General features: G+C 43.2%; 2 protein-coding genes across 3 annotated transcripts in view; one reads left to right on the top strand and one right to left on the bottom strand.

Moving 5' to 3' along the window:
• Positions 1-3,922, top strand: part of TM6SF1 (transmembrane 6 superfamily member 1) — a 34,302-nt gene extending 30,380 nt beyond the window's left edge. The window contains exon 10 of one of the 2 annotated variants that reach the window (XM_042940864.1): positions 3,860-3,922. In XM_042940864.1, coding sequence (XP_042796798.1) covers positions 3,860-3,892 — 33 coding nt within the window. In that variant the 3' untranslated portion in view covers positions 3,893-3,922. Of the gene's footprint in view, positions 1-202; positions 289-3,859 lie in introns of those variants that run through there. The other variant, XM_042940865.1, reaches the window with a different exon arrangement.
• Positions 8-17,593, bottom strand: part of HDGFL3 (HDGF like 3) — a 72,248-nt gene continuing 54,662 nt past the window's right edge. The window contains exons 5-6 of the mRNA XM_042940870.1: positions 14,671-14,817; positions 8-1,218 (exon numbers count right to left, since the gene is read on the bottom strand). Of these exons, the coding sequence (XP_042796804.1) occupies positions 1,213-1,218; positions 14,671-14,817 (153 nt within the window). The 3' untranslated portion in view covers positions 8-1,212. The remainder of the gene's footprint in view (positions 1,219-14,670; positions 14,818-17,593) is intronic.

Here is a 17,593-nt window from a genome sequence, read left to right as displayed (position 1 = left end):
CACTTGATTCTCTTGTCAACTTGCTGTTAACAATTTTTGCTTTAATATACGAATTACATTAATACCTCACATTACATATAGAAAGCCAAATTACACTAACTTAGTTGTTTACAACCTCAAATCTTACTCCCAGTACACATTCCAATAAATTTATTCTGTAAAAACAATACATTTTTTTGTTTTTGATTTTTTTTTTTTACAGTAAACTTTTCAACTACAAACCTCGAATACGCGAAAGATGGTCCAAGGACAAGCATAACAGGATTGATAAAACCCAAATTGACTAAATGAGCTCTCACAATATAAGCTGGCATAAAAATAAATAAAATTCTCTATTATCACAATAGCAACAATAATGTACACATAATAATGGTTTGTGGATGAGTATCAACTATTCTAATTCTAGCTCCAAAAGAAAACAATGGTTCATTTAAAAGTCAATGCTTTGTCTGGTTTCCCATAGGGCTACTGCTGATTCCAGCTTTAAAATGTAAAGTATCCACCTTGAGTGATTAGCTCAAATTGTATTGGCATTGGGAAAAAATAAATCATTGCCTTTATTTTGGAATAACACAAAAGGACTCACTAACTTCACATATAAAAACTGAGTTTGTGTACATAACAGGATGAGTTTTGAGAAGTATAAGCTGTTGACTAGCTATTTCTAATACGGAATAGATATTTTACAATATGGTTAAACTTTACACATGGCCTCAAAACTGAAGGACAATTTCAATTTTATCTTCAATATGCCAACGTTATGTGTTTAGGAACTGGTTCCTGGGTTCTGTCACAGAGAAGAAATCCCTTAAGCATTATGTGGAGTGGTCATTTTAAGAAAATGCTAATTTATCTTTAACTGAGCCTCTGGTGATAGTGGAGTCAAGGCAGGAGAATGATGAACACAGCCGCCTTGAGAAAAGGATCCTAGACATGTAGAAGTCTGTGCAAAAATCTTGATAATCCTTAGTGGTTAAGGGCAACTTCATGCAACCAAATAACATGAAATTAAATAACCTTAAAAAAGGCTAAAATGTCTTTTTTTTCCCCCAAACACAACAGAGAGGAGTGTGAATAATGTACATACAAACTGGGGTTCTGTCAATGACAACAAGGAGTATGTGTTGGTTCATATCAAATCCAAGATTATTAGACAACCAAATGTATAACCTTCTTGTGGTTTCTCTTAATATGCAGCATTCATTATGGTAGTTAGGTCTGTAAAAAAAAAAAAAGAAAGAAAACAAGCCTTTAGATGACTTAGGATATTAACAATAAAAGCGATCCATACCTATAAAGTATATAGCTGGGATTTTCTGAGATTTTAATCTGTACTGCAGTGGAAATAATACTTAGCAAGAATAGCCCGTGAGGCTTTGCTTCCTACTACCTGTCAGTTCAATAACCTGGAGGAAGCGCTGGGGCATGTTTAGTGTCCCGCTAAAAAAAAACAAAAAAAACCCAAAAAAACCAAAAGGAAACAATACACGTTGTCTACTGTTTGGCAGGGCCCAGAGTAGTGTGCACTCTATACAACTCAGGACAATGTGTATTGCTGGGGTAAAGTCCATGGAGAAATTGAGATAACCCATCTTTGTGAGGACTGGAGTGTTAGAAAGGTAAGCTGCTTAAAATTTAAAAAGCACTTGGAATGTATGCAAATTATCATGTATTATAACTTAATTACTTGGGACATGCGGCTGGAAGAAATAACGAGTGTTAACAAAATCAAGACGTATGAAGAGAAAGGAAGTCGAGATTTCTTTTAAAATTTAGATGGCACATCTGTGTGACAAAATATTTCCACTTCCTAAAAGAATGATGTTTCAATCTGGGTCCTACTTTAAATTGTGTCAGGTTACATTTCCTCATAGGGAGGCTATTTTTGTTTTCTTCATCATTAACCCAAATACATTAACCCCCTCGTAATGCTCTCAAGGGATGAATGAAAGAGGGAACTCAGGCCCCAATATTTTTTCCTAAAACACCTTGCTTCCATTCTTTTTCCTTCACTGGGTGAACAAACTTGCTTGGGAGCAAGGAGTGTGCTCACTCATGGGTATGTTCTCAAGTATACAGCCGAAATCTATAGCGTTCGTTATATACCACCTATCAGTAAAGAGGAAAAGGTACTAAACCTCAAGATGCCAGACATATATTTCTCTTGGCCTGCTCTGCTCCTACCAGAATGAGACAGCCAACTTTAAAAAAATTATAAAAATCTACTTAAAATCTGTGAACTTGCAAAATACAGGGACTAGTGACTCCTAATTATTTATTGACAAAAATACTAGATACATTACACTTACAGCCTTTGGAGGATTTTCCTCCTTTGTGAAGGAGGAAGACACCCATTTTAAGCAATGAAAACTTGTTAACCAAGGACATTTATTTAACAGTGTCTTTTTATTAATGTCAATGTGAAAAGCAATAAAATCTATGTTTACATTGGTAGAGAATTCATAGTAACAACTACTCAATGCACATTGAAAAACATTTTTGGAACAGATGGTCCCACAGCAGCATCAGAATAGAATTCATGCCCGAAACAAAGTAGCAGTGGTACCAGAATATAACCACAACTTTAAGGACCTGGGGAATTTTTTGGTCTTTAAACAAGGTGCTGTCAATAGGTGCTTAAAAGCAAATTATGAATCCATGTTTAAAAATTTCTCATACCATAATCACTCTATTTGCATCTGTGCATCAAAAAAGTATCTTGCTAGCGCACCTGGGTGGTGGCTCAGTGGGCTTAAGTGTCCAATTCTTGATTCCAGCTCAGTTCATGATCTCAGGGTCCTAGGATCAAGCCCCATGTCTGGCTCTGTGCTGGGCATGGAGCCTGCTTAAGATTCTCTCTCTCCCTCTCCCCATTACCCACCCCTCCCCACTGGTGCACGCTCACTCTCTCGCTCTCTCTCAAAAAAAAAAAAAAAATCTTGCTAATCATAATGGTATACGTTCTGGGCATGGAGCTCGGGGTGTTGACTAGACAGGAAGTCTCCTCCGAGGAAGCAGCCGGAAGTGGTTCCTTATGTGCTGGCTGCCATGCTCTGTGCCAAGCCACCCTCAGCAGACAATGGCTGACTACTCCAATCAGATTCTCTCTCGAGGCATCTGAATTCGAGGCACATTAAGAGGCTGCAGGGTGGAGGCACAGCTGAAGGACAGCCCAAACACAGCAGAAGTCAGGAGACAGTATAAGTCATAGGATCTTTCCCTGGAGCACCATTTTCACTTGAAAAAATGACGGCAGATAAACTATGGTTATTCAGACACTCTGTCAGAAATAAATGAAATGAGCCTATTACATCAAGGAAGACAAGTGGCAGTATTTGTTGCCAACAATAACATTCAAGCTTTCAAGTGAAACTTAGAATTCTGGAAAACTTACATCCTCCATGATCAAAATTTCCCAGTGAAGGTTTTTCTGACAAGATATACTTGATATTTAAAAACGTGATTGTGGGCGCCTGGGTAGCTTAGTCAGTTGAGCCTCTGACTCTTGATTTCGGCTCAGGTCATGATCTCACGGGCTGTGAGTTCGAGCCCTGAGTAGGGCTCTGAGATGACAGTGTGGAGACCGCTTGGGAATCTCTCTCTCCCTCCCTCTCTGCCCCTCCCCAGTTCGTGCGCACGCTCACTCTCTCTCTCAACATTAATAAATATTAAAAAATGTGATTAAAAATACTTCATGATGAAATATTTGGAAGACCCAAATAATGCAGGAAACCAGCATTTTCCAAATGGGTAAAAGTCATTCAAAGTGCCAGACTGTCCAATGGATTTTAAACTAACAGAATACAGAAAAGTTCAGATTCCACACTGCAACTAACCTTTAAGAAACTACCACTTACAGAGCTGGTCTAATACCAAAGAATGTTCGCAATGATCTGGAGAAACTATTAAGACACTCACTCGTATCTCCGCTTTCAACTACATGTCTGTGTGAGGCCACAGCTCCTTCACATACCTCAACTGAAACAACGTATTGCAAGAGACTGAGTACAGAGACAGATTAAGAGCCCTTTCTATTAAGCCAAACAAAGAAATTTTTAAAAATGCAAAACAACGTGGGGGGCACACTCGGTAGAGTGTGCAACTGTTGATCTCAGGGCCATGAGTCTGAGCCCCATGGGTTTAGAGATTACTAAAAATTAAATAAAAACTAAAAAAGAAAATGTAAAACGATGTCATTTTTCTCAAAACAAAACTTTCTGAAACATGTTCTTTTTCATAAAAATGTATTATTTATGTTAAACAATGAATATTTTTTATAATGAATAAATTTTTTAAATTAACATTTTAAAATTTGTTTTTATTCCTGATTCAATAAATATCCATGGTTGTAACAAAAACTCTTGGGGCCCTCAATTGCTTACAAGAGTATTAAGGGGGTCCTGAGACCAAAAAGTTTGGCAAACCCCTGGCTTTGAAGAAATGAGAGTAACTGGTGAGAGATGAAGCCGGAAAGATACACTGGGGCCAGAGTGCGAAGGCCACTGCGTGCTGCAGTAAGGAGTCTGGACTCGATCTCGAGGGCAAGAGTAGCTGGCCCTCTGCTAAGGAAAGCGGGTCCAGAGCCCGAAGAAGAAAAGCATGGACATGGTGGTTATGGTGACCGTGGCAGGTGTCCTCCCGATATTTACTCTATCCTCTGCCCTTCCCTGCTACTCTGTGTGGCCTTGTGATTCGAGGACCTGACTCTAGCTCCAGCGGGGGGGGGGGGCGGGGGGGGAAGGGGGGTAGAGCCTGACTGGTCCAAGACAGTTTCAATCTCTTTGTTATCTGTGGTTAGTTTGGGGATGGGCAACTTTCTGGCACTGCAATGAGTCCTGCTTCCTGGTCCTCATACCCTTGTGTGACCCCCTCCCCTGCTTCTGTCTTGCAAGCTCGCTCTCTCTCTCGCTGATGAAGCTACCTGTCACGTAGGAGCTGCCCTATAGAGAGGCAAATGTGTCAGGGAACCTAGAGGGCCTCTGGCCAAAGTTAGTGAGGACCTAAGTCCTGCCAACAACTACTTGAGTGAACTTGGAAGGGGACCAACCCCCAACTGAGCCTCAAAAGGATTTGAGCGGCTGCTAACACCTTAATCGCAGCCTTGCAGAGACCCTGAGACAAGGGACTCAACACGTTGCGCCTGCCTGGAGTCCTCATCCAGGGGAAAATGCCAGACAATAAATGCTACGTGAAGCCCTGAGTTTTGAGGTAATTTGTTACGTGGAGAGAAACAATACGGCAGCCCCGAGCCAATCAGTGCACGGGACCCGGGTCGCGAAGATTAGTAGCCTCTCCGTCGTGCCCCACGAATCGACAAGGGACGCTCCACGTGAGCCCTTTTCTGCCTTGTGCTTCCCCTGGCAGCAGTGAGGACGGAGCCCGAAGGGGGGCCCCGGAACTCTGCGGGTTCCTGGTAAGAACCCTTACCAATACGTGTGACCTCGACACCCCCACGCCTCGAGACTATCAAGCCTTTTATCCTTCTGTCCTTAGGCTTATCTCAGTGACCACAGATGGGCTCCTGAGCATGTCACTTCCTAGACTCTCATCCGGTCAGGTTAGTACATGTTAGTCTATGACCTCATCTCTCTCTCTCTCTTTTTAATGTTTTTATTTACTTCTGAGAGACAGAGCGAGAGCATGAGTGAGGGAGGGGCAGAGAAAGCGGGACACAGGATCTGAAGGACACACGCGGGGCTCGAACCCACGAACCGTGAGATCGTGACCTGAGCCGAAGTCGGAAGCTTCACCGACTGAGCCACCCAGGCGCCCCTATGACTTCGTCCCTTACACTCTCCTGCTTCCACCCAGGTTCCGCAGTCTCTTCCACTAGGCCCCTCGGACATCACAGCCACCAGCAAATCTCCATATTCCCCACAAGCGTTTCGCAGGTGTTCTGCCCCCCAACTTGTTCACAAGAAAGGTTCTCCCTGGGGATCGTGCTGCTGCTCCTCCTGTGACCTCTTTTCTCAGCCACAGCTCTTGCACTGCTGGCCCGGCAGTGGAGGCGGTGTTCACCCAACCCTCCTCACCTTGAACGTCCATGCTGTGAACCACCCCCTCTCCTGCCTGCAGTCACCTCCGGACCCCTGGGGTCACTCGCTACAGATTTCGGCTCTGCCTCACCATCATTCGATATTATAATCACTGGGGATGTCTCTCCACGTAGACGGTCTTTCCAAAACTCTGACCCCTCAGTTCCTCGGCTCTCCCCTCCAGAGAGCTCGTTCTCCGCCCTACCTCACTCACCCCCACGGCTATTTCTCAGGCAGGCGGTTCTCAACCACTGGGAGTGCAGCAGCCCCCCTGCCCCCCCCCCCGCCCCCGCCCCCGCTGGGCGGTTTTGCCTTCTTTGGTCAAGTGTGGTCAGGAAGCAGTAGCCTTCACTTTATCGCATCCTTCATCGAGCAGGAAGGGTGAGTGCCGCCCAGGAAGATATTTTGAGGGGGATCACGTTCACTTAACTTTTATTACAGTATATTGTTACAACTGTTCTATTTTATTCTGAGTTACCGTTATTAGCCTCTCACTATGCCTAACTGATACGTTAAGCTGTATCTTAGGTGCGTGCACGTAGGAAAAAAACAGCATACGCCGGGTTCGTGTCATCCGCAGTTTCAGGCATCCATGGGGGGTCTTGGAAATTGTCTCCTGCAGATAAGGGGGGACACTGTATCTGCAAATATGGTTTGAAGTCACCGTTCTGGGGGGCAAAATTATGGAGGCATTTTAGGTTGTCAGAAGAACTTGGGGCTTCTTTGGCCTCTTACAGGCAGGAGTCAAGGGGACTGTGTTGTGAACGGTGCTCACAGGATGAACTGTCTATGCAAACACCAGCACCAGCTGCCTGTCAGCGGCAACCCCTGGTGTCTCCAGCTCTCTTTGCAGCTGGACTCCACCCCTTGCAAGTGCCTACTCGGTCCCATTTCCTGCCTCTCGAAATTCCAACACTTCTTCCCGTCACCTCTCTCAGCTGCCGACCTTGCTTCCTAAGAAAACGGACGCGGTCAGGTGAGGACTCTTCCAAGCTCTCACCCCAAGTGCCCGCTTACCTGCCTCCCCCCTGCAGTGGGGGAAGCAGGGCAGCCCCCCCGCACGTGCACTAGGCCCTGTGCCTTGTCTTCCGAGGAGCACTGCTTGCGCAGCTCTTTCCTACGTGATCATTGTGCGATCATTCCTCATTTGGCTCATTCTTACCAGAACGTGTGCTGTAAATTCTCCCATCGAGAAAAAAAACCCTTTTTGCTTTTCTATCTTGGACTGTGACTATTACATACTTGAAAAGAAGTTTAAGATTAGTCTGCTGGCCCCACGAGACATCAGCACTCATTATGAAGCTGCTATCACTATGAAAAGCATGGTACTGACCAAAGGAACTGAACAGAGAACCCAGACATAGAGCCATGCCTATATGACAGAGGACACTGAGACCAGAGAGGAAAGGAGGGACAACTTTGGTTCAAATGGTGACGCTGTGGGAAAAAGGCAACAGGACCCTACCTCGCACTGTGCCCAGATCAATTCCAGATGGACTAAACAGTAGCATGTTAAAAATAAAACTTTATGATTTAAAAAAGGAAATATAGGAGCATACCTTTCTGATCTTGGGAAAGGGACAGGCTTCGTAAACAAGAGAAGAATGCTAACCACGAAAAGAGAAGTTTGAGACATTTGACTACAACAGAGAGTCTGTTCAACTAAAGGTATATAAGAAATCAGACAAGCCACAGATGTGGAGAAGGCACCTACAATGCACATACCAACCCCATTAGTTAGAGTCCAGAATATGTGAAGGAGCGAGTCCTACCGATCAGTAACGCAAAAAATCCCACAGGAAAATGGGCAAAAATGCAAAATCCAGCACCGCACGGCAGAAGAAACATGGGTGGTAGGTAAATCTGAAAAGAAACTCAACCTCACTACTAGTCAAAGAACTGCGTGGAGACTATCATTTATACTCACTGTACGAGCAAAACTTTCAAGTTTGACAGTGACACGTTCATCACAGGGAACTTGTGCATTGAAGGTGGGTACGGAAACTGGTCCAAACACTTAAGAACGTAACTTGGCATTATCTTGCAGAGTTAAAGACCCGAACTCACGAGCTGCCGTGTCCGGTTTGGGTTTATCTACCCTCAGGGACCTCTTGCCTATGTGCGCCAGGAGGCAAGCAGGAGGCTGAGCCCAGCAACACATGAAAGTCACAAAACCGAGTATTATGCTGCCTTGAAAGATGAATAAACCTTTCTATACATGACCACGTGAAGGACTCTTGGAAGCATGGTAGTACGTAAACGTCACCATTTTTCTTAAAAATCTCAAATGACTGGCAGTATGGCACAGGGATTAAGAGCATGGACTCTTGACTCAGTCCATTTGGCTCTGAATGCCAGCACTGCCATCCATCAGCGGCATGATGGGGAAACTGCTTAACTTCTCTGTACCTCATTTCCACAAATGTAAAATAGTGATAATAAAAGCATCTGTCTCAAAGGGAAAAAAAATCTCAAAAATGAGAGAAACTAAGGAATATATTATTTAAATATATACCTGTATGTTAGATAGGAGTTAAAATTCTGAAAACGAAAGGAAATAATAAATACAACACTAGTGGTTATCTCTGAGTAGGAAGAAGATGGGGCAAGGGAAGAATATGTAATTAGATATAAGTTATGATTCTGTTTTAGTTTTGGGGTTGAGTGGGAGGGTCACTGGTATTCATTGGAATACTATGTTTCTTACTTTACATATATTACATATATATTCTTTTGTACAAAACAAATATATTATTAAAAATGGGTGAAAAGTAAAAGGATCTGACTTTTAACAGAGTGGGTATGAAGGGAAGATAACTCAACAAAATAAAGGCCATCTATGAAAAACCCACAGCTAACATCATACTCAATGGTGAAAAACTGAGAGCTTTCCTCCTAAGATCAGGAATAAGTCAAGGATGTCCGTTCTTGCCATTTTTCTTTAACATACTAGTGACATCCTAGCCATAGCAAGAAAAAAACCCCAAACACATCCAAATTGAAGTAAATCTGTCATTATATGCAGATGACATGATATAACAGATAGAAAACCCTAAAGACTCCACCAAGAAACTATTAGAATAAATGAATTCAGTAAAGTTGTAAGATACAAGTTTAACAGAGAAATTTGTTGTTTCTACATACTAATAACAAAGTAGCAGAAAGAGAGATTAAGGAAATAATTCCATTTATGGTTGCACCAGAAAGAATAAGACCTAGAAATAAACTTAACCACAGAGGTGATAGACCTATACTCTGAAGATAATAAAACACCGATGAAAAAAACTGAAGAAGACACAAACAAATGGGAAGATATCCCATGCTCACTGACTAGAAGAACAAATACTGTCAAAATGTCCACACTACCCAGGGGTGCCTGGGTAGCTCAGTCGGTTGGGCATCCAACCTCAGCCCAGGTCATGATCCTGCGCTTTGTGGGTTCGAGCTCCGCGTCGGGCTCTGTGCTGACAGCTCGGCACCTGGAAGCCTGCTTCGGATTCTGTGTCTCCCTCTCGCTCTGCCCCTCCCCCGCTTGCGCTCTGTCTCTCTGTCTCCCCAAAATAAACATTAAAAAAAATTTTTTTTAAATGTCCACACTACCCAGAGCAATCCACAGATTCAATGCAATCCCTATTCAAATACCAAAGCATTTTTTTAGAGAACTAGAACAAATAAATACTAAAATTTGTATGGAACCACAAAAGACCCCAAAGAGCCAAAGCAATCTTAAGAAACAACAAAGCTGGAGGTACCACAATCCCAGACTTCCAAGATATACTACAAAGCTACGTTAATCAAAGCGTATGGTACCGGCACAAAACCAGATACGTATATCAATGGAACAGAACAGATAGCCCAGAAATAAACCCATAGTTATATGGTCAATTAATCTTTGACAAAGGAGGCAAGAATATACAATAGGGAAAAGACAGTCTCAATAAAGGTTGCTGGGAAAACTGAACAGCTACATTCAAAAGAATGAAACTGGACCACTTTCTTATAGCATACACAAAAATAAACCCAAAGGCGATTAAAGACCTAAATGTGAGACAGGAAGCCATGAAACTCCTAAAGGAAAACACAGGCAGTCACCTCTTGGACATCAGGTGTAGCAACATTTTTCTAGATGTGTCTCCTCAGGCAAAGGAAACAAAAGGAAAAATAAACTATTGAGACTAGACCAAAATAAAAAGCTTTTGTTCAACAAAATGAAAAGGCAGCCTACAGAATGGGAGAAGATATCTGCAAATGATACATCTGATAAGGGGTTAATATCATATATATCTATATATCTCATATATAATATCTATCTACCTATCTATCTATCTATCTATCTATCTATCTATCTTTCTCATACAACTCGAAACCAAAAAAATAGCTCCTATGAAAAAATGGACAGAGGACCTGAATAGACATTTTTCCAAAGAAGACATCCAGCCAGATGGATAACAGACACATGAAAAAAGGTTCAACATCACCAGTCATCAGAGAAATGCAAACAAACCAAAATGAGATCACGTGACACTAGTTAGAATGACTAATAGCAAAAGAACAAGAACGAGAACAAGAAGTGTTGGTGTGGTTGTGGAGAAAAAGGAGCCTTTGCGCACTGTTGGTGGGAATGTAAATTGGTGCAGCCACTGTGGAAAACAGCATGGAGGTTCCTCAAAAAATTAAAAGTAGAAAAACTGTATGATGCAATAATTCCACTAGCAAAGAAAATGAAAACACTAATTCAAAAAGACATATGCACTCTTGTCTATATTGCAGCATTATTTATAATAGCCAAGTTATGGAAGCAAACCAAGTGTCTACCGACAGATGGATGGACACAGGTGGTGTACATATACAATGGGGTATTACGCAGCCATAAAAAGAGATTTTGCCATTTGCGACAATGTGGATGGAACTAGGATGTATTGTACTGAATGCAGTAAGTCAAAGAAAGACAAATATCATGATTTCACTTACATGTGGAATCTAAAACACAGAACCAGACCCATAAATACAGAGAACAAACTGAAGGTTGCCAGGGAGGAGGGTCAGGGGAGGGGCAAAATGAGTGAAGGGGAGTGGGAGACACAGGCCTCCAGTTACGGAGTAAGTCATGGGACATGGTACAGGACAGGGAACAGTCAATGACACTGTGACAGCATTGTGTGGTGAGCACAGCATAAGGGAGCCTTGTCAAATCACTATGTCGTGCACCTGAAACGAGGGTAATATTGTGTGTCAACTGCACTTCAATTTAAATGAACGAATGAAAAAATGAATGGATCGCAGGCTCTTGTTCTACATTCAGGCTCTTACCAGCTATGGGACCCTGGGCCGATCTTTCCAGCCTCAGTTTCCCCAGGTACACAACGGATAAGACCTCCACCTACATCCTGGGATTTGTGTGGGGATTAAGTGAGACAATGCATAGATAGTATTTAGCACAATCTGTGGCACGGAGTAAACCATGAGCCATTACGACTCTGACTCTGCCGCTGTTGCTACTGCTAATGGCAAGTGTTTCCAGAAGTGCTTTCAAGATGTTCAAGTAGAAATGGGTTTCATAAATGGTTAGAAGAATGGATCTACAATGCAGGAGGTACAGTGGGAAGTCATCAGTAATATATCGAAAACAGCTGAAACCACGAGAGTGGGTAAGATGGACGCGGGGAAGCTTTCAGAAGAGTAGCATGCCAAGGAAGGAGCTCTGCAGAGGGACTGAGACGAGCTGGTTGTGGAAGCAGGAGGTGGCCTGGAAGCAAAGTCCGGAGGAGAAAGGGGTAACGGCACTAAATGCTGCAGAGGTAAAATAAAGACGAAAAAAGACCCTGGACCTGGCAGGGAGAGGATCAGCATGGACCTCGACAAGGGCAGTTGCGCTGAAATGGTGAAGAAGCACCTCGAGTGTAATGGAGTAAGGCGGGTGTGTGCAGGTGAGGAAGTGGATGCTGGGAGGAAGGAGAACTCCTTTAGGAAGTTCAGAGATGAAGAGAAAAGTGAAAAGAACAGGGTATGTGGGGAAAGGGAGGTACGTTTGAGGTTAAGGGAGGCCTGATACTGTTTCTAGGCAGGAGAAAGAAGAGAAAGGTACAGGACGACTGGGTTGGCCTTGGAGGAAGGACGAGGAGACGACGCTCTGGAGCCTGGTAACAGAAAGGTGCAGATTAATGCCTCTCAGACTTTAATGTGCATATAAATGACCTGGGGGATTGGTTAAAACAGATTCTGACTCAGAAGGCCTGGGCGTGGGCCTGGGCTTCTGCATTTCCAACAAGCTGCCGGGTGCTGTTGATGCGATCTGTCCATAGACCGCAGTCTGAGTGGTAAGGTGTAAACCATCTTTACCTCTGTCACGGGAAGGGCAGCCAGAAGTGAGTTTGGTCATGGGAGAGACAAGTTGTGGGGGGTTTGCTGTAGGCATACTGAAGCCACCTGGGGTGGGGACGGCAAGTGGGATAAAAAGAAAATCAAGAGTCAGGTACTCAGGCCCTCGGCGACTGTTAGGGATGGTTCCCAGGAGGGCTGCTGGCAAAAGTGATGACAGAGGACTCTCTACTGAAGAGGTGAAAAGAAGAAAGATCCTCAGAGGCAGGAGTAAAGCTGAGTGGCTAAGAGGGATAAGGGAGCCGTTAGAATCGTAACTGGGGAGTAATTTTGGAAAACTGGATGAAGGAGGACTTGAGAGGTAAACAGTACTGACAAGAATAGTCGAGAACTCGGCTGAAACCAGAATCTAACAGAAGAACAATCAGAATGTATTTTGTGGATTATTGTTTCAAAGTGATTTGCCGCTGTCCAATTAGTCTTGAAAGAGAAAAGACTAACAGAAGAGGACCAGGGGCAGAATGTGCCTTTGCTAATAACACTTTTACGAAGGCGGACTTGCCCGCCACCTAACAGGTTAACGGAAATTAGGGCAGAAGACACGCAGACGGCCAACAGTCACGTGAAGAGATGCTCAGCACCAGTCGTCGTCAGGCAAATGCCAATCAGAACCACAACGAGCAACCACCTCACACCTGTCCGAAGCGGCTAGAATCAAAAAGGTAAGAAGTAACCAGTGTTGCAAGATGTGGAAAAAAGGGAACCCTCGTGCACGGTTGGTGGGAAAGTAAACTGGTGCGGCCGCTCTGAAAAACAGTATGAAGGTTCTTCAAAAAGTCAGATTTACCAGTAATTCCACTTCTGGGTATTTATCCGAAGAAAATGAAAGCAGCACTTTAAAGAGAAACATGCAACCTTATGTTAACTGAAGCATTATTGACAATAGCCAAGATATGGAAACAACCCAAGTGTCCACTGACAGATGAACGGACAAAGATATGGTACGTACGTGGACACACACACACACACACACACACACACACGAATATTACGCAGGCATAAAAAAGAATGAAAGCTTGCCACCGGTGACATCATGGATGGACCTAGAGTATATTACGCTAAGTGAGATACGTCAGAAAGAGAAAGACAAATGCCATATGATGTCACTTACGTGGAATCTGAAAAAACAAAACAAACGAACAAACATAACAAAACAGAGTCCCAGATACAGGAGGCACACTTCGTCTACCACCAGGCGGAGGGGCTGAGGAGTGGGTGAAACGGGGGACACAGGTGAAGGGGACTAAGATGTACAAACTCCCGGTTGTAACACAAGTAAGTCACGAGGGTATCAAGTACAGCACAGGGAAGAGAGTCAGGAATGTGGTAGCAACTTTGTCTGGTGACAGACAGTAACCAGGCCCATCACAGCGAACACTCAGTAACGCCTACACATGTGGACTCACTGTTGTGCACCTGTAACGAACACAATATTCTATGGCGACTATACTTTAAAAAAGAGTTAACAAAAATCCAAAGTGGACAAGTCTTCCCCTTCAGTACTTCAAATACCAATGTTCACGTGTTGTTTGAATCCTTAAATACTTAAAGCCCTGTGGGTATATGAAAGTCCAGACAAACTGCTTTTAGGAAAGAAACAGCGGCATGAAATCTCCTATTTTGGACATGCCATTCATCTTATAATAAAATAAATCTAACTGTAAAGTTCTGAGATGGCATTTCATAATTTCAGTGTTTCACATCTTACTTTTTAAAAGACTCCCAAGTTGGGACACCTGGGTGGCTCAGTCGGTTAAGTGCCTGGCTCTTGATTTTGGCTCAGGTCATGATCTCACAGTCATGAGATCAAGCCCCAGGTCGGGCTCTGCGCTGACAGTGGCAGGACCTGCTTGGGATTCTCTCTCTGCCCCTCCCCTGCTTGTGCACAAGTGTTCTCTCTCCCTCTCTCTCTGCCCCTCCCCTGCTTGTGCACAAGTGTTCTCTCTCTCTCCCCCAAAGTAAGTCAATAAACGCTAAAAAGAAAAGAAAAGACTCAAGCTGCTCAAGTTAGTTTAAAAAAGAATGAACTGTTCACAGAGTTCCACACTGACAGGCAGGTGCACTTCCCACCTGGCTCTCTTTTGTTCTCAGACTCTGGGCAGCTAATCATTCATCCAGGAGCTGCGTGCACATCCACGTATCAGGCTGAGAATCTTTCTCCATCTACTAGGACAGTGTTTACCAGTGACTGCGAAGCACTGCTGATCTCTAGCATCTTCTAGGTTAGAAGGGCAGGGAGGTTACACGCCGTCCTTACCCCTTCACTGGTTTTCTGCAAGTCTGAAGTTGTGTTTCTTGTGTCGTTGCCGGCGTCTCCGCCCTCGGAGCTGCTTTTGTTCTCCTCTTCTTTGCAGTCCTTGTCATCTTCATCTCCTGGAGACTTCCGGGACTGTTTAGAGGATTTCTAAACGTTTGGACAAGTTAGAAGTTAGAGTCAAAGGGACAAATCCTGACGCACAAGGGCAAGTAAGAGCTGCCGAAGCAGCTGACCCACGGCCAGTCTCTGTGGCCCCGCCACCGGATATACGAGCGCAACCAGGCGGCGTGCCAAGGCTGGGCGAGGTGGCCCGGGCGAATTGTTTCGCCTCGCTGGGCCTCAGGGTAACAAGCTGGAGAGGGAAGTAGAGGTGAACTACATGACCTGTTAGTCCTTTCCAGCGGTGCCATGTTAAAAGCAGTACAAAAAGGTTCGTGTACCCAGGACACTATTCGTGAATAAACAGTAGCTGGATGGACACCACCTTAGGAGGCTAAGAGTGAGAAGGCACCATAAGGCCGTCCTGTCCTTCCTCGTCGTTTTACAGTAGAAACTCAGGTCCACAGAGTGAGGTGGACTATCTCACATGATATAGGAGTATTCATGTTAAGAAATCTGCTGAAGCTGTTTGGTTGACAGGATCCACGTAATATAAACTACTTTACTCTTTTAAATTGCAGACAGTTATTTAAGAACCCAAGGGAACTAGCCCCGCCCCCCTGCTTTTTTATCACCATGCATTTGAAATCAAGATGAGCTTAAGGAAAACGAAAATACAATTATAGTTTATAGCCAAAGCTGCTTTGCAGAACAGCATTAAAAGGATCAAAAGCTGGCCCCACTGTGCATCTTTAAGAAAGTAAAATGTAGCATTTCACTAACATGTCCTTTTTGAGGACTTTTAAGAGTCTTTAAGCACCTGGCAAATAAGAGCTGAGGCAAAACCGGTTTGGCCAAGTCACCTTTGGTCTTCCAGAAATGAATTAGCAAATTGGAGATTCCTTAGACAATCAATATTTTAAATACAACTCCCAAAGAGAAAGTATCTCCTAGCTCTGTGATAGAGCACATAATTACATTGCTCCTGTTTTACTTAACTGAAACTACCAACCAAGCCCGAAATGTCAGCTTAAAATGAGGTCATCTTTACTTTTCACACGAAGGAAAAGCAGAGATTTAATAATCCAAACATGGAGTGTCTACCGTTAAAGCTAAGATCAAGTAGGACAACATAAAAAGCAGAATATTTTTTGTTTTCCTAGTAAATACAGTATAACTATCGAAATAGAGTAATTGCTTTATGTAGTAATTCTCAAATAATAACCTCTGACCTACAGTTCTTAGAGGTAATCATTCACAACTCCCTAAAATTTCTAATGCTTACAAAGGATACTTATGAGTAACCCCACGAGTGAATTTATACGCCTTATAATTTGGCATTACACAGACCAGAATCAGGCCTTTCCTCAAGTTTTGCTGTCGAGCCACAGTCAGCATTCTAAGAAACCTGGCCCCCAGGCTGTATTTGGGAACCCTGAAAAGCTCTTACTGTGCTACAAATTCAGATCAGGGCAATTCCTGCAATTGTGGGGAGGGACCCTTTATCTGTTTCATCACTGTGCTCCTGAATTGGTTGTGTCCAACTGTTGCCACCTTTGGTTTTTTAACTTAAGATTACTAGTAGTTTAGCACCATCATCAGTTTACTCTGCTGTGAGGCTCTCTGATTTGCCCTACTTTATGCAGTAATGTGCATGCAAAATATTTTGACCTATAATTTTCCAGGATCTGTGATGGCTCATATATGAATCATCCATATACTTACTGCCAAAGAGATACACATAAATCTTCAATTATGTTCAGATCTGCTTTTCACTGTGAACCACTGCTTTTCAGTGGCAAAGGAAGATTATTCAACTTTAAGAAATAGGGGGGGTAGGAAAAGATCACCATATTCGGAAAAAAGGAAACATCTGGGAAGTCAAGGACAACAAGCAGGTTACATCAGGTAAGCGCTTCTCTAAATGTGGTTCCCAGATCAGAGCCATCAGCCTTACCTAAAACTTTAATTCTCAGACCCCACACCCAAGACCTACTGAAACAGAAATTCAGGGGGTGAGGCTGGGCAGTGTGTGCTTTAACAAGCCCTCCACATGGTTCTGACGCAGGTGGAAGTTTGAGAACCACTGTGCTAGGTTCTCAGTTAATACTGAAAATGAAAAACCATTTATGTTCTTCCAAAGTCTTTGTGTTTGTGCATAATTCTTTTGACAATAAATAAAACAGTAAAAAGTGGAAAAGAAAGTCACGGTTCTTAAGTGCTTGTGAAAGTTGTGATCTGGAAGGAAAAGCAAAAAAAGATGATCCCTTAATTGAACACAGAGAAACCTCAGTAAGTAAAGTTATGTCTTTACCCCTTCACTGCTTTAAATCACCTACCCGCACTAGGTATGAGCCCCATTACTTCTGGGCACCACAACAAGCAATAAAATAATGACACTCAAAAGCCCCAAATCCACACTATTAAACGCTGCTACTGCGTCAGGTAGCTTAGATAACGGAGGGTGGTACAATACGCTGCACAGCTCAGCAAGCAATCATAAATTTAAAAAAATCAATTCGATTGGGTGTTTAAGTGAAATTCAAAATGCTAAAAAAAACTCAGCTTAAAAATGCAATGGAAGGTACAGCCTGACAAGGAAAATTCTAATTATTTTTTTGTGATTTGCAAACCGTATCCCCATCCAAGGCAAATACCATGTTTTTCATTAGGTGCAAAGTAATATGTATTCATACATTTTTACCTATATGCCTGTGGGGTAGACTTTACAGATTGTAAAAGAAAATGCTGATCATCGAATAAAGTCTTGGGACTTGGTTCTTAAGGAGTTTCCCAAGTCTGGTGTCCAGCTACTAAATACCAG

This window comes from Panthera leo, chromosome B3, assembly GCF_018350215.1.
Source record: "Panthera leo isolate Ple1 chromosome B3, P.leo_Ple1_pat1.1, whole genome shotgun sequence".
In the NCBI taxonomy this organism is placed as follows: domain Eukaryota; kingdom Metazoa; phylum Chordata; class Mammalia; order Carnivora; family Felidae; genus Panthera; species Panthera leo.
Note: the sequence above shows the minus strand (reverse complement) of the source record. Positions and strands in the feature narration are given on the sequence as shown.